The sequence below is a fragment of the Heterocephalus glaber genome, unplaced genomic scaffold, assembly GCF_053883595.1.
Source record: "Heterocephalus glaber isolate CG9 unplaced genomic scaffold, H.glaber_assembly_v1.0 deba00001497, whole genome shotgun sequence".
NCBI lineage: Eukaryota > Metazoa > Chordata > Mammalia > Rodentia > Bathyergidae > Heterocephalus > Heterocephalus glaber.
Genome location: NW_028258320.1, coordinates 34,802,679 through 34,827,080, shown reverse-complemented (window position 1 = coordinate 34,827,080; position 24,402 = coordinate 34,802,679). Strand labels below are relative to the sequence as shown.

The 24,402-nt window shown below is 34.4% G+C and overlaps 1 protein-coding gene across 6 annotated transcripts in view; it reads left to right on the top strand.

Moving 5' to 3' along the window:
• Prkg1 (protein kinase cGMP-dependent 1) overlaps positions 1–24,402 on the top strand; it is a 1,307,364-nt gene that overhangs the window by 934,873 nt on the left and 348,089 nt on the right. For all 6 annotated transcript variants that reach the window (XM_013077205.3, XM_004858324.3, XM_087185544.1 and 3 more), the window contains one exon: positions 11,242–11,305. In XM_013077205.3, coding sequence (XP_012932659.1) covers positions 11,242–11,305 — 64 coding nt within the window. The remainder of the gene's footprint in view (positions 1–11,241; positions 11,306–24,402) is intronic.

The following is a 24,402-nucleotide window of genomic DNA, read 5'->3' as shown; positions in this document are numbered from 1 at the left end:
TGTTTCTTGTATGAATAACTTGATAAACATTTGCCTGGTGCTTTAATTTTAAAGAAATTCAAATATAGTCTCAACTTATTTTATGACAGTTATTTGAGATTGCACGGGTCAGACTTATTATTTCTGCATTAGAAATTAAAAACACTGACTTTCTGTGATCCAAAATAAATTACCTGTTTATTACACATCTGATCTATTGTTATGATAGTGAAAAATATCTAATTAATGAGAATAATAACTTTTATCCGAGAGCTATCAGGATAATGGAAAAATTTCATGATTTCTTTTTTAATCATTTAAAATTTTGTTAAACTTTCTGCCATAATTAGTGTGATCATTTGAAATGAAACTCATTAAATAAATAGAGTGTGAGAATGCACAGGAAGTTCAAAGCTTATATAGAAAGGGGGTCGTGTAATACTCAGCAAGAATAAGAGAGGCATGTATGAGAAGCCAAGATAACAATAGACTCATCTGTGGAGCCAACTGTCCTTCAGTCCTTTATTTAGAGGGATTCTCCCTGATTTCTTCTCTCTTTGGTGAGAAATCAAGAGGATGTGCCTCATCCAATCCCTTTTATACCAAGAATTCTAGGACCCTGGAATTTTTTTCCCACAAGATCCAGTGTCCGCACTGTCTTCTTCCCCAGCTTCTTCTTGACTTGCCCTTGTACCCATTTCTGTATCTGAGCATTGTCCCAACACAGCCTTGTCTGTGTATTTGGAACAAGTTTGTAGTGGTAGATGGAGTTTGTGTGCACTAGAAACTAGAGGTCTAAAAATTTTAGGACTGTGTCTGCAGAACAGTTATTGAACATAAACTACTGAAATGTTTCCTCATATTTATATTTTGCTTTGACCTCTTTCCAAAGAGGATGGGGGGCTCTTTCCATTTCTTGGACTCTCCATTTTTATGTCAATACCAGGAATTTCTATAAAATCCTTCCTGTCCATTTTGAAAGACTAAATTCATTTGAATATATCACTAATAGGATCAGAAGAAGAAAGACAAGGCCTGTGGAGACATTTCTCCAAGAGTATATTTCTCTGCATGGAGTTATTTATTAGGGAAGTTGACTTAAAGCAACAGTGTTCTAAGTTTAACCAAAGATTCCCTTCCCAATCTTTGTGCACAAAAGCAGAGAGCCTGTGGACTTCTAGGGTACTTTGTGACTTTGCTAGCAAGGACATTAAAGATACATCCCCCTACCTTCTGGGCATGACGTGCCTTTTAGATTCAGGCATGAGTTTGGTAGAGAGCTAAGAAAGGCACAACTAAATTATCTCACTGAAAAAGAAGAATTGATACTCTAAATCAAATATATTTAAAGTTTTAAACATGAAGAAATAGATTTTTGTAGTATTATTTATTCTAGTCTCAAGTTCATATCTGACATATTAGAAATTTGATTACTGAAATTCTTAAACAATTTAAAGACATATATGTATATATCATCCTCTCTCTCTTTTTTAAAAGTAAGGTAGCTGAAGCCTAGAAAAGTTCAATAAGTTGCTAAAAGCACAATTAATAATTAGTAACAACCCAATTCCTTTTAATTCTAAAGCTTGTTTGCTTACTTTCTGTTATGGCTTGTATCTAGATATACCCCCAAAGCTTCATGTGCTCGTAGATGGGGCTTTGGGGAGGTTGCTGGATCATGGATATGTGATGCTGGACTAGGTTGTGTGATAGCCAGATCTGCATATTGATTGGATTAGCACGATTGTGGATATGGTTGAATGGATTTACCATAAACAGAAGCCCTACCCTGTGAATAGGTGGCAGCAACGAATAGGCTTGTAACCCAGATAGAATACAAAGGGAGGCTTCCTGATGCTGTCTCGCTGCCTCCTCCAGGCCACAACATAGACTGTTTCTCTTCTACCATTTCTTTCTGTCCTGCTCCCCTGTTTTGGAACTACCTGACCATGGACTGAGATCTCTAAACTGTAGCTAAAATAAACCTTTTATCCATGACTTGTGGGTGTTGGGAATTTTTTTCCAGCAAAGAGAAAGTAACTAAGACACCTTCTATGTAGTCCTCAAATAGAAGTTTAAACTTTGTCACATTAATTGTAAAAGTACATTGAAAATACTTTCATGGCCAAAAAATTTTTGTAATCCTTATAATCTTGTGAGGTAATAGACTTCTATTAAAGTATCAGGGCCATTGCATGGCAAGGCTAAACATCACTGATGGAAAATAAATTTGTCAATGGTGTATAAAGTAGGTTGGATTGAGATATGGGGTGAGAGACTCAGGCAAGGAAGAGCAGTCATAAGACTGATGCATAATAGACTAAACCAGGATCAATGCCAAACCATCTACTTGCAATAAAAAGGGATGTCTGGGGAATAAAAATTTTGGTAAGTTTACTAAGGGGAATGATTGAATACCTATAATGTTAAAAGAATTCTTACTTTCATTCTTTGCCAATACAAATTGATTTATTTCATATGTCCAAGATCTCTTGCTTTGTTGGAAGTCACTGGCACAGAAATAATACTTGCTAATATTGGCGGCATTAAATTTGATTTCTTCTGACAAAATCAAAGGGCTCCTGCTGTCCAAATGCTACCCAAAGATATTTATAATTCTGTATGCTTTGTTCTAGGTAAAGGACATTATTGAACACTTTCCAGACTTCTGATTGTCCAGGTGTTTTGCTTTATAAATTCTATATGTGTCTACATTTGATACTCTGTTTATATTGAAACACTATAAACTTTTGATAAAATAAAAACCTTTACTACTCAGTAGGTGTAAAGAAACTTGCTTTCATTTTAATTTTAAACATTTTATGGAATCCTTTCCATCAGGAAATTATGCCACTTCTGCTTTCAAAATACAACAGAATCCAAGTGCTCTCACCATTTCTGCTGCTTCTAGCCTATCCAACGCTCCACTATCTATCCTGCAGCAGATTCATTATCAGGTCTACCAGCTTCTCTTCTTGTCTCTTTGCAGTTTATTCTCTATAGACCTGGCTGAGAGGGCTCTGTACAATTGTGTTACACTTGGACATAAAGCCCTGAAGTGGCTCCACATTTCACCCAGATTAGAGCAAATTTCTTACAGTGGTCTACAAGCTTCTTTGTGATCTGCTACCACCCTTACCTTGGTATCTACTTCTCTTCCCCTTACCCTCAGCTCACTGAAATCTAGGCACTCCAATCTCTTTGCTGTTCCTCCCAGAATCCACCAGGCACTCAAAACTCCTTGCTCACTCTATCCCTCTGCCTGCATGTTCTTACCTAAATTTTGAATTAGCCATTGCTTTCACCTCTTTTGGTTTTCTGTTTAAACTTTACCTTTCCAACAAGGTTATTTTGGTCACCTTGTTCAATTTTCCAACCTGTTCCTTCCATCTTTTCCTGTTACCCTTTTGTGTTAAATCATTCTGTATTCCTTGTTTACTGTACTGCAATCTGTGATGCATTGTATATGAACATATATATGAAACATGCATAATATATAATTAATGTTTATTCTTTATTTGTTATTGCCTTAATAAATAGGCAGACATCTTTGCTTTTTTTAAACTGATGGATCCCAAACACCTAAAACAATATTAGCACATAGTAGGTACTAATAAATTTTGGTAAAAAAATTAGTTACTTAAAAATATTTTTTCCATCACTAAAATTTTTTAAGGATACCAACTTATATATTTTATTTACTTGTAATCAAAATTTTACACTTAATTTTGGTATTATAAAATATTTTTACATACTATTAAAATTTGAAAAGATGAGTAGAGAAGAACTGAAAATTATTCATTCAAGATGTTCTGTTAACTTTTTTATTTTTTTCAAAGTTCTATTCTGAATTTTAAGAGGTTCAATAAAAGTATAATTATTCTTTTTATACATAATTCTTACTATTTTCTTTATAACATTTTGTAAGCAGTATGTGTTTTACGTATTTTTAATTCTACATCAATTATAATCAGTCTGTGTCAGTGATTCTCCAACTTATATGGTTTATATATGTTGATATTTATTAGGAATTAAAATGCAATTCTAAAATACTAATCCATTTGAAATTATCAATGAGCATATTCTATATTAACATAGTCTATCTTTTATGATAATAACTATGTTTTCAAAATAAAAAGAGAAATGAAAAGTTTGAGCTTATAGTTTGGCAAATCTTTCAATATCTAGTTTGAAAAAAACTGCAATTTTATATCTTCTCATGAATTCTTTGGATTGAATTTAGGAGTTTTGATTGAAGTGTATGAAAAAATACTAAAGAGATATGTAGTAGGAAAAAGGAGGAGTACATTAATGTTCTTTTGAGATAATTATGGACATTTTTATTCTGATTTGATTCTTTACCAACATTCAACAATATATGGTGTTTCAAAGGTTAATTGTCATGTGGAATCTGAAACCATAGCAATGAACTTTGGACACCATTACATTAAAATCCACTGATCCATTTTGTAATTTGAATGGATCGTTTACCTTTGTGTGATTTTGTAACATCAGAGTTTGTTCATTTGGAAAACATTGGTTCACCAAGTTACTCAAAATTTCCAATGTTAAAAAAATCATACCTCTTAATGTCAATATTTCACTAGTGATTTCCATAGAAAAAGTCTTACAGTATTAGAAATCTGTTATGTTGACAGTGGAAGGTAAGTTTTTGAGTGTTTAATGTTCATTTTAAAGTTTGAATTTTTTCTTTGGCAACAAACACTGTCATTGTCAAGAAGTGATAGGCTTATTTTGTTCGTTTAGAAAAAAATGTCTGCCAGATACCCATTTGAATAGCCACAGTTTGTTAGCCATTCTCCAGTAAAAATGATGTTCCCTGAAGAGTATGGCTAACTCAGATTTCAGCACTAGTACCATGCATGTGAGCTTCCACAAGATACCATGTTTCAATAAGCAGAAGTGCTCTATGTGTACTTGCCCTTTTGCCACTCACAATATTAAAACATAATACTCAAGGATTAAAATTTAATAAAACTAATACCTTTGAATACTTCAGCACAGACATTTTACAGTGGAACTAGCATATTTATTCATTTATTTATTTCATTGTGCATGTATGATGACCAGGAATACAATGACAACAAAGGCAGTTTGTCATCACTGCCTTGATTTGTGCTGAGAGGTCACTACACTTGCAAATCAGCACACACGTGAACACTGTTCCAGGGTAGACCATGCCACACTATCCAAAAAGTTACTCAAGTCTATTTTTTTAAAAAAATGATGCAGTATTGATTTTTGCAGTTACACTTGTGTTCGTTGCCACACATTTGTGTCTGTGATGATCTCTTTGAAGCTTAGTTGATTTGTTACCAAATAAATTACATGCAAAATAACACGACCAGGCATGGTGGTACATGCCTGTAATCCCAGCACTGAGAGGCTAACACAGGAGAACTGAGAGTTCCAGCACAGACAGTACAGCTTAGTGATATAGCAAGACCCTATCTCAAAATAAAAAAGGGGTTGGAAACGTAGCTTAACCCCTAATACTGCAAAAACAAACAAAAGCCTGAGGAAGTCCAGCTGTGTCTGTAGGTGCATTTTTACATGTGTAATGCAAAGGTACAGTTCCACAAGAAAGATGTTAATTCAGCCTTTTCTTTGCAGCTAAATTTTTAATTCATAAAGGCACTATCTCACCAGAAAGAGGCAGTGCAACGATTTTTCATATTGGCTTGGTATCCAACAAGCATTCAGCTTGTTAATTCCACAAGAACTATTAGATATTGTGTGGGCTTTCTCAGTCAATCCAATATGGTATCTGACCTAGAAGATGCTTTATTGACTTTTTAATCTTAAATTTGAAAAGCCGTATCAAAAAACATTTGGCTTTTAAAAAGTTTTTCTTGTGTTCATTTGAAATACCTAATTTCTATTTCTTTAAAGTCTGAATGATTTTTCTCAAAATGGCATCAGGAATTAACTAGCATGATAATGTTTTTCAGAAGTAATTGTTGTATACAGATAAATTATAAAATGCTAAAAAGAGACTGTTAGATTTATTAATATGCTTTTATTTCTTATTTACAGTGTCTCTACATTTCTTTGGGCTTAATTTCTCTCATCTGTGAGTCAGAAAATTCACTGATAGGTCATTTTTATATTTTTCAAATGTCTCTAGACTTAGAAATTGGCAGCTGTAGATGGATAATATGAGATTTCTAACCACTCTTTCTAAGCAAATAATCAATTGTTAAAAATCATTAAAATATAATAAACTTTCTTTCATTAAGTACTCAAGTATTATGCAATTCTAAAATTATAAAAGTTTTAGATGAAATTCTGGAATGTAGCTCAGTGGCAGTGCACTTGAGTAGCATGCACAAGATCTTGGTTTTGATTCACAGCACCCCTCTAAAAAAATTACAAAGAAGTGAGAAATGTTTAAAAATATATAGAATAGGGCCAGGGATTTAGCTCAGTGGCACTGCACCTGCTTCACAAGTACAAGATCTTGAGTTTGATCCCCAGTACCAGGGGGTGTGTATATATGTATGTGTGTATATATATATATATATATATATATATATATATATATATATATATATATATATGAGAGAGAGAGAGAGAGAACTGTTTTGTAAAACAATATATTCAAATGTACTACTTTCTGGTTTTTCACTTAAGTGCAAGGAAAACTTCATTATTTGTAAAACAATATATTCAAATGTACGACTTTTTGGCTTTCCACTTAAGTGCAAGGAAAACTTCATTATTTTAAAAGAATGATTTACTAGATAATGATAATGTTAATAGCAAGCATGATGAAAAATAACTAGTAAGAACACAAAAGAAATAACAAAAGCATCCTAATTTCTGTAAATAGAATATTGAAATTGAAAATTTATGACCTTGAAATTTTCTAGCAAACAGAAGATATAAGCATATGTTCTATTAGCCATCAGAGTGATGACATCGTCACATAGCCCATGGAAAGTTTTAGTATATACATGTGAAAGAGTAAGAGTCAGGCTCAGGAGTAGAGGGGCAGCCTAGGGTTCACGCACATGAGGGCCTGAGTTTGATACTCAGCATGAGGGGTTGGGGGGAGGTGTACAAGGAAAATCACAACCTAGACTTACTATGAAAGTAGTTTTCACTTTAAAGACTTCAGTGAAAAGGTTTTGGGACATCCTTGGGCCACATGTTAAGAACTGTTTTTGCTGTACATAATTGTTATTCTATGGATATCCCAATTTTTTTCTGGATATGTACCTCTGATAAATTCTTTGTACTTATCACTGTCCAACTCTTGTTATTGTTTTCATACAATAGATTACCAGCAATAAAATCCCTAAGACAAATTAAGAATATAAAACACCTATTAATTTTACTGTTCCAGCCACTTCAAAAAGTCAGTGTCATGAGGGCAAGAGGTAGGAAAACTGTTGTAGAATAAGAGACTAAAGAGATGTAACAGCCAAAAGCAGTGTTCAGGTTTTGACTGTTTCATTGTTTGAAAAGAAAAAAACAACTGATGAAGAGATTTTGGGACAATAATAATATTTAAATACAGAAAGAATATTAGATGAGATGAAGTTAATATTTTGTTTATAATAATGGTATTAGAATTATCTATTTTAAAAATATTTATTTTTAGAATTCATATAGTAGAGTATTACTGACAAAGTTTCATGATACCTAAAATGTAGTCTCAGATGTTTTATCCAGAAATATCTATCTATAGATTATTATATATCCACACATAGAAAAATAGATGGGTTGAAAGTAGATAAAGCAAAAATAGTTCACTGTTAACAAATGATTCTAAGTGTTAGGGATATTGGTGATCCTTGAATATTATCTCAATCTTCAATTTATTTGACTTGTTTTATAAATAAAAGTTGGAAAATTAATGAATGTACTAAATCAAATATTATCAATATTAATGATTTATTTCTAAATATCTACAAGAATAAGCACTGCTTTGAAAAGTGTTATTTTAGTTCCCTCACTGAAAAGTGTGTAGCTCAGTGAGTTATTGATCATTTCCATAGTCATTTACATGGCGTTTTTATCCTTTCTTCATCAATTCTAATTACACAAACACTCTAATTATCTATAAAACCTTAGCCCAATTCCTGGCAAATAAAAATTACTCAAATCTTACCTGCTATCACTGTCATTGCAAATTTGAAGTCATTGTTTTATTTAATTAGAAAATCCATTGGAAAAATACCATACTTTATATTATAGTACATTTATATTATTATATTGTATTATATTTTTATTATATTTATTATATTTTATATTATATTTCAGTACATTCTTTTACTTCAATCCTATTGCAACCCTTTAGGGGTCCAAAACATTTTAATACACATCTGTAATAATTTTTGTAATTATTATGTAAATTCTTACAATAAATTGTTTTGTAATATAAGTGCCAATATTTTTCTTTAGTGTTTAAACATTTTCTCTAGAAGTTTGTCTTTACAATTATTTACCTTCAGTTTTCTAAATCAGACAACTTTTATCTTGAACTATCATATACTGAAATTAGTGGAATCTAAATGTATTCTGATATACTTTTAAAATTTAGCTGAAACATTTCATGGGTAAAAATTCAAATTCAGAAAATCCTCAAATGTGTTGTTTTTGGTGTTCAAGCTGCTGGTAGTCTGGTAATTCTTAGAAAACAAGTTAGTTACATGATGGAACTGTTTGGATGACAGAGACCTTTGATAAATTTATGAGTAAATTGCAAAATACTTTTTAAATGTTTTAAAATAAATTCATAACAGTGAAGGCACTTTCTTTTCTGTTAAATAATTTTCATTTTATTAAGTCCAGAAATGTTTTAGCTGTTATTGATCATTTTATAGAATGTTTCTTCTAAAATTGTCCTTACTTTATTATTTATTATTACTAAATAAATGCTGCTCAGTGTTTTGAGGTAACCTTACATTTTACTACTAAGAAATGTTGCACAATGTTTTGAGGGAATTAAAAATGAATTTAAAATATATTTAAGGTGATGTCCTAAATATTGATATGTTTCCATTTTGGTTAATCAAATATTACCTTTTTCTCATGGATAATACCTCTCATGATCACAAAAATATTATAGCATGGCTTGACATAGATACATCCTAGATTGAGATAAAAGTACCATAGAAGTAACAAGCCTTCCTAAAGAAGGGATCTAATTATAAAATTCAGTTGTTGTTTGTATTTTCCACAAATATCCAATGGGATGGAAAGACCCTAATTATTCTAACATCTCAAAAGAAACTAAAACACAGCTCATTAAAAGAACAAGGAGGGACCAAAATTTTCAACCTACATATCTCATGGAAACAGCTTCCTCTATCTTCTGTCTCTATCTGTGGTATGTTTCATCCTGCTGCTGTAATAACTGCCTTCTGGAAATTAAAACCTGTGTGGCTCAGATCACAGCAGTAAATCTGGAGGAGCAGATGGTCCTGAGTGTAACACCTTGCATAAAACTGTAGGATTTTATCAATAGGCTTTACCTTTAGTAATAGAAATTACAGTGACAATTGAAGAGCAAACTTTCAAGCTTATATCAAGATAGTATATTTTGGCTTTGTTCATTGTAGTATTCTAGTAACACTGGTATTACACTCCATGTCAGATATCAGACATTTGAATGTGTATATTCATTTATATTATTTTATCCATTTAAGCATTGGAATATGATTAAATGAGAATTGAGTTCTACATCCTAGTTAGATTTTCCAGAGAACTTTCAGGAAACGTGTTGAGGAGCTTTGTTTTCATTTATGATAATTATTTCACATGTGAAGAAAATTTTATTGGTTTTCTGTTCCATATCATTCAACATTTTCCTTTGCTGTTTGAAGAGGGAAAATAAGAGAACAAGATAAGAAAATGAGAACTAAACTCATATTTTTCAGTATCATGGTACTATGAGTCTGATTCTTTGCTCTATCCTGTTTAATCTTTTTCTAATAATTGTTGTTAAACCAAAATTCTTGAGACTAAGAAATCTCTGAAATAAAAGAGTGTATTGAGCCATTACAGATGCTAGACAGGAAAGGAAAGGACCAGGCCCTGGGACAAGTGTCTGCAGCTACCAGAATTGGTAGTACTTTTCTTAAAAACATTTTGGGGAAAGAAAACCCTGTGATCTATACTGGCTAAAGATAAGAGGGGCCAAACAGTGCAAAGCAGAGGAAGATTTGTGATAGGAGAGCAATTTATACAGACAAGTATTTGTTGCTGCTGAATTGGTTGTGTTTTATAGTTCACAAAGTGTACATGTAAACAGGATGCACAGTCCTGGTGGTTGGTCCTAGTGGGATTTAAGGTTTTAATATATATTAAAAAATGTAAAATAGCCTTTTTTTTCTGTTTTCTGTTCGACCTGTATCATGTTACTGATTAATGCCCCATATCAATACTTTCCATCTCTCCTCTTCTATTTTCTAGCTCTTTGTAATTTGACTTAGAATATCCCCAAATTTTTATCACTCTCCTGTGGAGCATTCACACATCCATGTTTTTATAACTTCAATCAAATTACGCTGTTGGGTTTGTTGTTTATAAATCACTGAAAATATAAGATGTTGAGCAAGCAAGGCAGATACAGTTCTTATGTTTATGGAGTTTTGATTCTTGCAGGGAAGACATTCAAAAACAAACAATGATTTGATTAATTATATAATTACAGTTGCAATAAAAGAAGAGCTCATAATAGGGCTAAGGATGTAGGTCTATGGTAGAGCTCCTGCCTAGCATGCCTGTAGTTCTGGATTATATTTTCTGCATTGGGTGGGAAAAAAGATGAAAGCTAGTAAGCTTATAATAGAACTTGGCTAGGGTAGGGAAGGGGTGAGGAGAATTGTTTAATGAATGTTTAGATAAGAATGTGTCCTCAATGGAAGAATGGGTAGGAACTGGCCTGAAGAAGGGTATGCATGGGGAGGGGAGACTGGAACGGGAGATGAAGCTGGAAGGAATCTGGTGATAGCAGAGTAATCAGAAAGAGAGTGGTTCTCTCTCCATTGTAGCAGAAATATTCATAGACCAGTAGGCAATTAGAAGCATGACTTGGACTTACTGTGATTAATCTTCAAGCTCTTTTCCATGTAGACATTAAACCATGCGTAAGTAATTACTTTGATCTTCATTTGCAGATTCTTTGTTGCGAAATGTTGTTTTCATTTTCTTTCAGCTATATTGCCATTTTATTTATTATATTAAGTGGCTGTTCATGTGTTCAGCATCATCCTCTGGTTTGTTTTTCAGTGTTCCAACATTCCAGAGCCTTCCTGAAGAGATCCTTAGCAAGCTCGCAGATGTTCTTGAAGAGGTAATTGGTTTTACCCTTTGAATATTTTGGTACTGGACCCAGACTGCTAGGCTGGCTTCTTTCACAGCTGTGTGATGACAAGTCACAAACTGCAAAAAGACCTACTCCATTTGTTTTTAAGCCCTGGGATAAGCTATATATTTGGTTTCAAATAAAAACCAGTTTAGCACACCTGACATTTACACGCAGCCTGAAATTGGCAAATCAACTTAACTACAGAGGGAAGAAAATTTTTGTTGCAGCAAATACAATTTACTTTGACTTGGAAGATGTAATATTTTTCTCTTACTTCAATTAATATTACATAAATTTAAATAAATTAAATAAATTTAAATAAATTAATAAATTAAATAAATGCATAGTTATTGCCACCATAAAGCTTCAGATTAACAAATTTACAATGGAAACTAGCAAAATACATATTTTGTTAGCATTTGAATGTATTTTACATACATAATTTCATGCTTGAATATGGAATATCATTTAGGTTTTGTTTTCTTCTGGGTCCATGAAGCCACAGTTTTGAGAAAGAAGAGAACGAATGCTATTCATTCATTAGGCTACTCATTTATAGGCTACCTCACTGAATTCCTAATTGAGCAGGAACAGAAGGAATCTCTTCTACTCAGTCATGAAATCTATACCAATATTAAAGTAGACAAGCTTTAACGACAGAACTTCTTTTTAAACTTCTTTTCAATTGGGTAAATGAGGTTTTGTTTTTGTGTCTGTTTTTTGGTTGAAAAGATTAAAAATGTATAGCTCCATTTTGTGAGGAAGTCTAGACACATTGATAGGAATCAAGAAAAATATCTTTGAAGGTAAAACTGATTTTCAGCCCTAAGCAGGAGAGCTTTGCTCAAGTGAGAACCATGGAAGGCAGAGTTGGTATAAATCAGACTCACCAAAAAGAGATGAATTTAGAAATTTAGATGATCAGCCAGTAAACCAAGCTAAATCATGAACATAAAAGGAAAACAGTACAGGTCAGGTACATTCTTTTTTTTTTATTTATTCAGTAAGCATTCACACAATATCTCCTATAATCAAGGACCTGTGATATAACAGTGAATAAAATGGTACAATCATGCCTTCTAGTATTTACATGTTAGAAAGGAAGATTCATAGTAATCAACCATTGCTTAAAAAATTGGAATTATAATATGACCCAATAAGTAAAATATGAGCTACAAAGACCATAAAGGAGGGAAATTATCATAGTCTGAACATCCGTGGTAAGATTCTGAGAGATAAAGTGAGCTACCCCTGCAGAGTAAGGAGTTGGCTATATGAAGGATTTTTGTAAACTAGATGGAACCAAATGGTTGAAAATGGCAAAAGAATATGGTAAGTAGAATGCAGAATATACCTGGAGATGATATTTTGAGGGTCTAGTAGTTGGAGTGAGATATTTTAATTTTATCCTCTTATCCTTCAAAGCCCAGAGGGATAGAAATGGGACAAGATAAGATTAATAAACCTTAAGAAATATTATAAAAGGAGGCCTAATTGTATAAATAACAGTAAAATGTGATGCAAATACCCAGCCCTGAAACAAAGGGTGATTTAGTAATATGCTTCCCCAATTGCATCTCATTTTCAGATTAATTTCTCTTATTGTCTCCTTAGAATTCAGACTTCATGTTGGTTGTTTTTATCTATTCCATAATTATTTGTTGAATGTCTACTGTGTTCTAGAACTCTCTCAAGCTGTTGGTATGTAGCAATGAAAAAACAAAAATCCCTCTCTTAATGGAATTTATGTTATTTAGGTAGGGCCTGAAGAAAGATAGACAGTAAAGAGAATCAGTAAATTGAGGACTAGAGTTGTAGCACAGGGATAGGGGACTTGTCTCTATGCATGAGGCCCTGGGTTCAATCCCCACCAACACACACACAGGAATGAAAAAAGAAAAGGAAAATAATAAATGTAACGGGACATTTATTTCTGTGTTCAATAGAGATAAATACAAAGGAAAAGAATTTCAGCAGAAAAGGAAAGTAAGTGCAGTTTGAGCTATTAGTATGTATAATTAGAGTTGTTAATTGAATGAAGGAGTGTGTGTGTGCTGGAGCAAGGAAAGACCATGCACAACATCCTCAGGAAGAGCATGCCTGGGGAATTCAAGAATACCCAGGTGGTCCTTGAGAGGGAGTTTGAACAAGGCATCATGATATCACCTGATGGAGTTCAAGGATTCCCCCAAAGAGGAGATGGGAACCTCAACTCACAATGCAGAGTAGGTACCTGGTTATCACAGAAAAGTTTCAGAACACTGTCAGTGAGAGGGATAGGCAGATTTATTAGGCAGTGTTAGAAAGAAAGGGAGAAGAGGGAAAGAACTCTAACATGAAGAGTTGGTGGGGGATGTGGATGGGGATGAGGATGTTCAAATTGCTCCATTTGCCAGATGGTAAGATCAGCTTTTATGGATTGGCTGAGCCAGGATCCAGTTGATTATTTCTACTCTGGCTTCCCAATTCCATAACTCTGGAGGAATCTTTATGGCTTGAGAGAAAATTTGGTTCTCATGAGATAATTGTTCTTACTTAAGGGGGATGATATCATGGGTTGATTTGCTTTTCCTGGAACCTGAGTAGATTACAGGGTTAGGACAATAGCTAGAGACTTCTAGGCTATGGTCCAGGGGAGTCTGGATCTGGACCTTGTAAATGGTGACAATTGGATGTCCCTGCAAATCCTGAGAACTACTTCTGTTACTCTTATCTTGGTGTTCTTGGTCTCGGCAAGGAGACAGAGTCAGTAAATTTAAGGTTAGAAACCTTGTAATGTAGGTACTCTTTAAGTGATTAACATGCCTATGTGCAGAGCTAACCAGAGATATGACCAAAATTTTAAAGTAATAAAGGGAAAAATAAAACTGAGTTTCCTTTTATCTCCTTTTCTTTATTTCTTCTGTCTTACCTCAAGGGCAAGGTGCATCTAAAGTGTTACAGGAGTAGCAGTTTCTGTGCACTGCAGTTACTGTGCCTTTCCTTAGAGTGAAATGGAAACCTTTGGAAAGCTCTAAACAGAACAATGGGATCATTTGACTAACATTTTTGACAAGATTGCTATAAATGCTCAGAGGGGAAACAATTAAGGAGGCTGTTGTAATAATCCAGAGGGAAATGTTGGTGACTTTTTCCACTGTGGTAAAAGGAGACTGCGAAGTAGTCAGGTGTGTACTTACCTTGAGGGTGAAACTGAGAAGCTGTACTATTGGAGTATATGAGAGGAAGTAGACCAGGAGAGGAGTGAAGGATACCCTAAGATTTAGGTCATGGATAATGGAAAGGATAGAGTTATTAATTGAAATGCAGAAGAGTTTAGGTGGGATACATTGGGGTAAAGAAACTAGAATCTCAGAGAGGTAGGATGCTGGGAAAGCAGAGGCTTTGGGATCTTCAGCAGGTAGTAGGCTTGTTTTAACACCGAGAGGCAGGGAGTCAGGGATCACCTGGTTGTCATTCTGGTGGGCCAAATTTCAATGAATACTTGGCAGAACACTGAAGCAGGTAGCAACCAACAACGATTGCAATAGCATGAATAGATCTTAAAAACATAGCGCTGAGAGGAAACTTAAGCAAATAAAAAATAAAGTTACCGAAATATTGTTTACTACAAACTTAAAGTATATGAGCATATAAGTCTGTTTTGTTAAGAGACATTATAAAATAGCAAATTGTATATATGTGAATGGTTGCGCGTAGCATAGGGTGCAAGGAAGATTGTTATAAATGGCATGTGTGAGGCCACTTGAAGACAGGCCTTGTGTGAAAAAAAGCTTTAATCTTGTCCAGATGTGCACAGAGACTGAAATTCAGGGTAGATTTGAGCTGCTAGGTGGGAAGAGCTGAATTTATTTCATCCATGTGTAGGTGGGCTGACACTGAGAGAGATTTAGAGAGAGAGAGAGAGAGAGAGATCAGCAGCTAACTGGGAAAGAAAACTAAGTTTATATAGGATATTGAGAAGGGGCTATGATCACAAGGAATGTTTATGACTGAGGGTCCAAGTGTAGTCAGCATAGATGTGCAGATAATCACTAGACTTCTCAGCACCAGGGAGATTGTATACTCTGTCCTAAATTTTTCTTATGGCTGTCTATCCTATTTACTGAGAGTAGCCTGTTGTTTGCAGAGAATGGTGAAAGTCTCATTCAGGTCAGGCATGACAGAGAGCAATGGAGATAAAAGGGAATGAATGAATGAATGAAAAGGAAAGCATACAGCAAAGCCTTGATTGATCTTTAGTATTTCCAATATAAGAGAATGGGGAATGAAGAGGAACCAGTGAAAATTGGAGAAAAACCAAAAAAAAAAAAAAAAAAAAAAAAGGCATTTTGTAACCTTAGTTTGAATTTTGTAGAAAAGGCGAGGAGACAAATGGGTTTGGTAGGTTAGAAGGGGAACGTGGGGCTAGTAGGAGCACAGGAAATAGTGTAGAAGCAGGACACAGGAGTCTGTGCATAGGTATGAGACAGTGGGTACTCCAGTGCTAGTGAGAACAGGTGGTGGGGCAGAGCATCTGGGCCGTATGGGGAGATGAGCCGCTGGGGTGACTGGGGCTGTGGGAAGCCTGTTGGAATATTATTTTTTAGTGATAGAGCAAGGGCATCCACTAAAAATAAGAATGGGGTAGAGGAATGAACGGTTTAAAGAAAGAAAAGGTGCAAAGAGCAAAGGGACTAAGGAAATGAAATGTCATGACCAGGTATCATTAAGTCCCCATTTGGTGTTAGCTAGTCACACTTTAAGTTAAACAGGAAAGAAAGAATTTTATTTGAAACTTTTGCAATAGGGAAAAGAGGTTGAACTTAACTCCTTGAAAAGAAAAATGGGAGTGTATTTAAGCACCAGGATGAGCTAGTAGAAAATTATTGGAGGAACACTTCAATAAGGGTACTCCTATAGGGAGTTAGGTTGCTCATTGTGATTAGGCCATCTGCATTTGCTAACTGTACCTTATGGAAGTTAGGCTCCAGTGCTTCCATCGAGACTGAAAGGAAAGGAGGCCAACTCCTTTTGTTTAGATTTTCACAAGGACAGCTCCCAGGTCCTCGAGAAAGACAATTCTGGGAGAACATTAATATCTCAAAGTGGCAAATTAAGAACTTATATATTATTTTCTGGTATTGGAAATGAAATGCAGGGGCACTTTATCCCTGTGCTACATCCCCAGGCCTTTATTTTATTTTGAGACAGGATCAAGCTAAATTGCTGAGGCTGGCCTTGAACTAGCAGTCTATCTGCGCTAGCATCTAGAGTAGCTGGGAGTACAGGAATATGCCACCTCACATGTTGTGTACAGCAACATTTTTTTCTTTTTCTTTCAGTAACTCCTCTTTAACAATAAACACTGGACCCCCAAGTTGGGAAGGCCATATAAAATTTAGTCAAAATGAGGAGAAGATTAAGTCCATCTTGATTACTAGTCCATATGATTGTTTTCTTGCTTCATTTGTTTTCCTGGTTCCAGGTTTCCAATATGTAAAGAACTAAATTTAACCTGGATTGAAGAGTAGTTGAGAGAGGAAGTATAGAGTTGAGGATGCCTAGGAAAAAACAATAAACATGGTTGACTATGGGATTTAAACTGTGTAAAAAGAAGAGTCCTGGAATGCTAAAAGGCCAGTGGGAGGCCATAGGATCACTAGATTTTGGTCTGCTGAATGGAGAATTTTTAGAGTTTTTCTATAACTGAACTGAAAAGATATTGAAAATATTTCTGTTCTCTGGGTACTAGCTATACAAGGAATTCTGTGATCCATTCACAAATTCTTACTTTGAGGCTTATGAAGCTTTCCTATGATTTATTGGTCTCCTTCATCTGTGACCACAAAGTGAAGTGGAACATTGTTGCATTTGATTTCTTTGTTCAAGTATAAAAAAAAATTCATAAGGAAAAGAACTGGCTGTATTTCTCTCTGAATATGCTGACCTGAAACCTCTGTAAGTATAAAACTACTTTTCCCAGTTGGATTTTTGCTTTTTGCTTGTTTTTGTAGAATACATTGAAGAACTCTCTGATGACCTTGTCTGTGTACATGTTTTTAAATAAATCAAACTAAACACAGATTAATTAGCCCAAATCAACCCCCTTAAAAAATCCTCGAATCCATGAAATTCTTTAATCACTTTCTTTCTTTTTCACAGCTGTGAAAACATTTGCTGTTTTATGTAACAATAACCATAAGTCTATAAATAATTCTGACCATAGAAACAGTTTAGTATTTTGTGTCAGATCTTCCAATCATGAGATGTTTTAATTTCTGCTCAGAATGTGTGAGCAACAGCACAGTCTATGGCAATGATGACTGAAAATGAAAACAGATGATTTAGTAAGCACACATTTGTTTTCAGGACATAAAAATGAAGTAAACGCAGAAAATACAAAGTAGACATAAATATACTACCCAGTGAAAACAAAGTGTTTAACTCAAGTTGAATAAACAAGCACAATGAGAAACTAACTGAAATTACATAACGGATAAAGTTAAGCCAATGTAGAAAAACAAAAGCAGTACCAATGTCAACTAATATTAAAAGGAAATGTGCTTTTATAATAATTGCACTATTTTTTACACAAAGATTATGAGAAGATATAGTAATCCCAAATTATTTTGAAGGGAAAGCAGTATGATTATAGCCTTCAACAAAGAAGTGTACAGCTTTGTTTATTTGACAGATATATGTGGAGTATTTGCCAAGAGCTATGAATTGTTCCAGGCCTTGAGGATTCAGAGCCCTGATCTCCCATACCATACGTTCTAGTGGAGGGCACAGATGATAAGTAAGGAAAACACGGCAGAGTGATAAGGCAACACTGAAGTTACTGATAAAAGAAAAATTTAAGACAAATTTAGCACTTATTTAAGCAAATAGTTCATCAGTCAGGGCAGCCATCTAGACAAAAAAAGGTTCAGAACACTCAACTTTTAATGTGTATCAATGTATTTAAGGCCTCAAGAGGGGAAGTGACATACAGAAAGAACCGTATTATCCAAAGTAGCCATTTGCAAAGTTTGGCAGCTTTTTGCCTCTGATTGACTGGAAGTTCTGTTGCTATGATTGGTTGACACTCAGCTACTTGTGATAAAAGTAAATTTCCATTTAGGTTACAGTCTATTATGCATCAAGTTAGATTTCATTTCACTTATGTACAGAGAGACCTTAGGCCAAACTTAGGCAGCTTTATGCTAAACAATTCAATTTCACATTACTAAAGGAATGTGATGTTTAATCCAATCTCTAACAGAAGGCATAGGATGCCATGTGCATTAAGGAGAGGGAAGATCATGTATTACATGGTTTTAAGTAGGAATGAGTTTGCTGTCCTTAAAGAACAGAAAAATTGTATGTGGCAGAGGTGGAGTAAGATAAGACTATTGAAAATTAGGCAATATTAGGTCACAAAGATTTTCCCATCATGAGAGTTTTATTATAATCACAATGGGAAAAAGTTTAGCATTGTAAGTAGTACAGTAATACTGACTTAAGTTTTAATATCTTTTGGGGTATTATGATAAGAGTAGATAACAGATGGATAGGCCAATTATAAGGTTACTGGAAAGTGACCCAGATGAGGATGAGTGGTTTGTGTATAGATTTATGTTCCTATGGATTATTCCATTTTTCATATTAATTGTGAAACATTATTTCCAGCATAAAAGAAAAAAGTTAAAAAATTTAGAGAGTGTATTTAGAAATATAGAGAAATGCAGTGTAACCAGACAGAGAGGATGATAAATAATATGATAGTGAAAGTGATTTACACACATACAGGTTACAAGAGGACAGATGTGTAATACATTATTCAGTGAATCTTGTTGTGGAAGTGGAAAAAGAAACCTTTATGGAGTATTTCTGCCATTGCCCATCCCAGATTTCCTTACCATTCTCTGTTTCTTACCATGGATATACCTATTTTGTGTTCCTCTCAATGACATTATAAAACAGAAATTAATCTCCTTATTCCTAACATAGCAATTTAGTGCTCTTTTCCTTCTTTTCTTTATTTCACTGAGTAGAACTATTTCCTTTATGTACTGAATCAATCATTCTTTTTTCAGAAACATACAAGTTTTCTTCAGTCCCTTCCCTGGTTTGGATGAGTTCTACCAAAGGTCCTTGGTACTCTTGGGAATGGTGGAACATTTGAGAAGTGCGACTTCCAGGGAGGTCTTAGGTCAGAGGACATGTGTTCTCAAAGGGGACTGTCAGACCCCCAGTCCCTTTCTCTTCTTTTTTGGTTCCTGGCCCACAGAGTAAGCAGTTTGCTCAGCGATGTGTTCCTGCTGTGATGTGCTGTGATGCAATGTCAGAGGTACAAAGAACTGGGCCTACTCGTTGTTGGACTGTAACCTCTAAAACCATGAGCCAAAAAACCTTTTCTCTTTATGAATTAATTATCTTAGGTATTTTGTTATAGTAATGCAAAGCCCACTAATATAGAGACATTAAGTATTCTTACCAACATACAGAGATTGTGGTGCAAGACCTATCAAGACCAAGAACAGTAATTCCAATATCTTCTTAATTGTGTTTTATAAAACAGATTGAAATAGTTTACTTGGCTGTAAATTTTTACCTTCATCGTCACCAGAATATGTTCTCCTCATCCTATATCTTACTCCAACAAAGACTGAATAAATTTCAGATTATTTTAGAGACCACAAATTTTGTTTGCTAGAGAAGCCATTTTTAGTTTATAAAACAGAGTAATGTTTTATGTACAAATAGAAAACAACAAACTTCAACTTTATAAATCGGTTACATTAGCCTGAATACAACCCCATGTAGAGATAAACAAATGTATTTGAATTAATCAAATGTATTTATATCTATCCTGAGAGTCTAGGAAGTAACTGTAAGTGGAAAAAACAGAAAATTATACATTATGACCTAATTTCTTCTTTTTAAATCTAACAAGGTGATGCTTTGCTTCATTTGCACATACTCTATTAGTCCTTATAGATTAATTACATTTTTCAAATAGAATGAACACCCCTAATTTCCAGCTGAGTAATAGATTCCTTGAATTATTAACCACTCAAACACAATGAGGAAATGTCACTGAGAATGAACCCTATATTTAATATTTATCTAAGTGTTGGGATTGTGGTGATATTTTTAAAGAAAGTGTCAAGTAACACTTCTTTTCGCAGAGACAAGGGGCAGAGATTAACCTAGTGTATTACAAAGAGTACTTGAAAAATTAACTAAGAATTATACTTTCTTAAATAGGGGAGTAAAAGTTTAGATGCCTCGAGGAAATCACATTTGTTTTTAAAAATACCAAATTGCAGAACAAAATTAAGTCAACCAATTTATTATTCACTTCCTGTTGCAAGTATTTTTTTATAAGAATAAAAGTGGGGCATAAATGCTATATTTTTGTCTTTTGATTTCTAGATGGAAAAATGTGTATCAGAACCAGTTTTTTGATTGTATTAAAGTCTGTTACATGTCCCATTTTCTGTTTAGAACACTTCATGTTTTTATTGGAATAAGAGATCTCTGTTTTATAAACCTTTTAAATGCCTTTCTATTATTAAATCTTCAACTTTGCATGATTAGGTCATGGGCACTTGTAAGCCTAAATGATGAGTTGTTCTAATTTGTGTCTCTGCATGGTGTATTCGTTTATGATTTTGTTTATTGTATATTTGTGCTATTATGGCACTGACAAGGACTTAAGCAACATTCCTCAGATTTTTGATTTTTAAGAGGAAAATTATGAGAAAGTAAAAAAAGGCAAGAGAAAAAGATAAAAAGAGAGAAAACATTTTTCATCTCACAATTGCTTGATTTATATGGTAGGAGGCAAGTACCAGATTCTCCCTTGGAATAAGAAAGATAACGTAGCCAAAACACTGCTTGTTGCCAGTCCTTCAATCTGATTAAATATTTAGTGGTTTTAGATGTGGAACTGTCTCAGTTATCCTCTCGTGTTGACATTTTTCACAATCCTTTGCATTCTTTCTGGTCGTGAAAAATATATACAGGGGAAAGGGCTGCTTTGGTGGAGTTATTGGAATGCTGTGAAGCTTACTCTTTTATCTTTTTTAAAAAGGCCACATTTCTTTCTTCAGGAAAGAAACTGATGCATTGGACAGGAACATTATTAGTTCTCTGTGAAATCTGTTGTTTATAACGAAACTTTTTCTTCCCTACTTCAGGTTTGGCTCTTGCTATTCAGAGCCAAGATGAAGAGAATTCAAAGAACCTGCTGTTTCTCAATTACCTTCACTGAAAGTCCTCTGAATCTGGGAATTTAACTTTCTCTTTTGTTATGCCTGGTTACTCTTGGGTCTTCTCTTCTAGGGGAAAATTGTTTTTGAAGGTGAACAAAGTGAATGAGGGATGTGTGTGTATATGTATAGGTGTTTGTGTGCATGTGTGCACAGTGATAGGGTGTAGGATGGGGAAGACATCGGTAGAAGAGCTTAAAATATGGAATGGGAGAAAATATTTGCAAATCATTTAAGTCTTAAGAACTTGTATATTCACAATTTTAAAAATATTTGCAAGTTAATGGTAAAAACATAAACATTAAAAAAACAAGGAAAGGAATTGAATAGACATTTCTCTAAAGAAAAGATAGAAAATTACAATAAGCATGTGGAAAGCTTCGTGACATAATTAGTCATTAGGAAAGTGCAAATCAAAACCATAATAACCTCCCACTAGAATGGCTGGAAATAGGATAGATAGTTACAGATGTTGGCAAGAATTATAGAGAAATTGGAACCTCATAAATTGACGAGATTATACAATGGTGCAAATTCTTTGGAAATTAGTTTGGCAGTTTCTAAAAATATTAAACATAGAGTTACCATGTGAACAGACAATTTAACACAAATAACACATCTGTATAAATGGGGAGATATTTTACCCCACAGAATCTGACAGTGGAATCATTACCTTTCAATACTATTCTGCATTACATCTTGAAAATTTGTGAAATAAATGAAAACAAAAAATTGTTACTTTACTGCCTTTTCTTATAAATAGGACCTACTTCCTTCTGAAAATGTTCACTTAATTTTTTTTTTGTGACAGTAGTTTTTTTCCCAGTCAGCATTTTAAATTTGTTATGACAGAGATCCATTTTATGCTTTCCACAAGTTCTGAAATAAGACACTTTTAGTCATTTTATTGCCAGAATATGTATGATTTGCTCCATGCTTCTTGTAATTCATTAAAATGTATGCACTCTCCAAATTGGAAACCAATCCGGAATAAATCAGCTTTCCAGAAAACATTCATAGAAAGTACTTGAGATAGTTGCTACTTAAGAATATAAAAACTTGCTTGGTACTTGGAGTTTATTGTCATTTACGGTGTTTGTAAACAAATGGTGGATTTGTATGAAAATAAAAATTAGTGGCCAGGCTTAAGCATATTATGAGATCTACTTAAAAATCATTTGATAAGCAGCATCTAAGCAGGTTATTATAAGCTCTAAATGTCTTTTATAGGAAAGAGTAATGAATCTGCAATCTAAACTAGATAAACTGCCCTAACCCCCATCCCCCCCGCCCAAAAGGTTACAAAAGCTTTTCAAGTAGGTTTATTCAATCTAAACCATTTGGGCCTCCAGTTTTAGCCATAAAATACAAAGCTTGTATGTGCTGGAGAGAATTTTTCAAACAGCTTGAGCAGGGGATAACCCAGGCATTCAATCTCAGGCATCCTGAAGACCTCAGGCTATGTAGCATCCTTCAGAATCTGCGGCAAGAGCAAGTACCACTTTCCTGCTGAGAAGGAGCCATGTGGTTTCTTGGGCCAATGGCCACAGGCTGTTTCCTGGTAGGTGAGGCTCTGAACTAGGTAAAGTGGGATCTTAATCATGGATGTTAATTATATGTCCATCAGTATTGATGAGGAGCAAACTGTGATCAGCCATGTCTGTAGGGAAACTACAGTCGTGTAAGGTTGCTTCTGTGTGTCTCATGTTCACTTATTATGAGATGTTATAAGTGAGTTTTTCTTAGCTCTCTGAGAAGAGCTACTATTTATTTTTATTACTTACACTTAAAAATTATTATTTTAATAAGGGTAGCATGGGTTGTCTTGTAAATAGTCCTGCAGTGCAACATTGTTCTGCTGTTTCTTTCCACTGTGTAAGATGTTGTGCCAGTCATTACAGGCCCTAATGACTGCTGGCCTGAGGACAGTGGGTTCCCCCTGACTGCTCTTTCTGTTTTCAGAGATGTTCTTTAAGCTCATATTGCACTGTTTTTGTTTGTTTGTTTGTTTGGTTGGTTTAGTTTGGTTTCGGGATTTGTGGTTGTTAATAACAGCTTACACTGACTATCCTTTTGGTTTTCCACTTAATTTTTTAAACAGTTTCTACTACAAAACTGTGTACTTGTTCCTCTATTGCCTGGAACTTGTCTGTCTCCCAATTTTCTGTAAGTACCTGAAGGATAGGATGTGTCCTGCTACATAGCCTCAGTCTCCATGGGAGGAAGGATTTGTGCACAACTGTCTATGTCATCAGTGCATCACCAATAAATACTTGCTGACTGAGTCATCTGCGTAAATTTCCAGTTTCTAGGGGTATTTGTTTTTCTGGTTTCCCCTACTCTTCAAGTAGCTGTCTGTCTTCTTTTCCCATCCCCTCTTTTTAAAAATAAATTATCTTTCTTTATTTAAAAAAATTCCAGTTTCCAATAAATGAATACGTACTATGTGAGTGATCCAGTAAATGAAACAAACTTCTTTGGCTTGGCTTTCTCAACACAGCTTGAAAGAAAATGGGTCATAGCTGGAGCTTGTCTTCTAAAAATAGAAGAGCTCATAAGAATCACCTCATAATATATCATAGAGGTTGCTGGTAGAGGATCAACAAAAACCCAAAATCAAGGTGGGAAATACCGAAAGCGTGAGGAACCAAGGACTGGAAGATTAAAGGAGAGGAATGAGACTTATCTTTCTTCTCTCAAGCTTTTGTTCTCCCTTATTCATCCTAGGAAGATGAAGAATACTTAGAAGAGAGAAACTCTTGTAAAAGATTCTAACTTCCTCATGTAGTGCCCTTGGGCAGTGAATTGAATTGTTGTCAGGTGCACTCACTTAACAAAGGT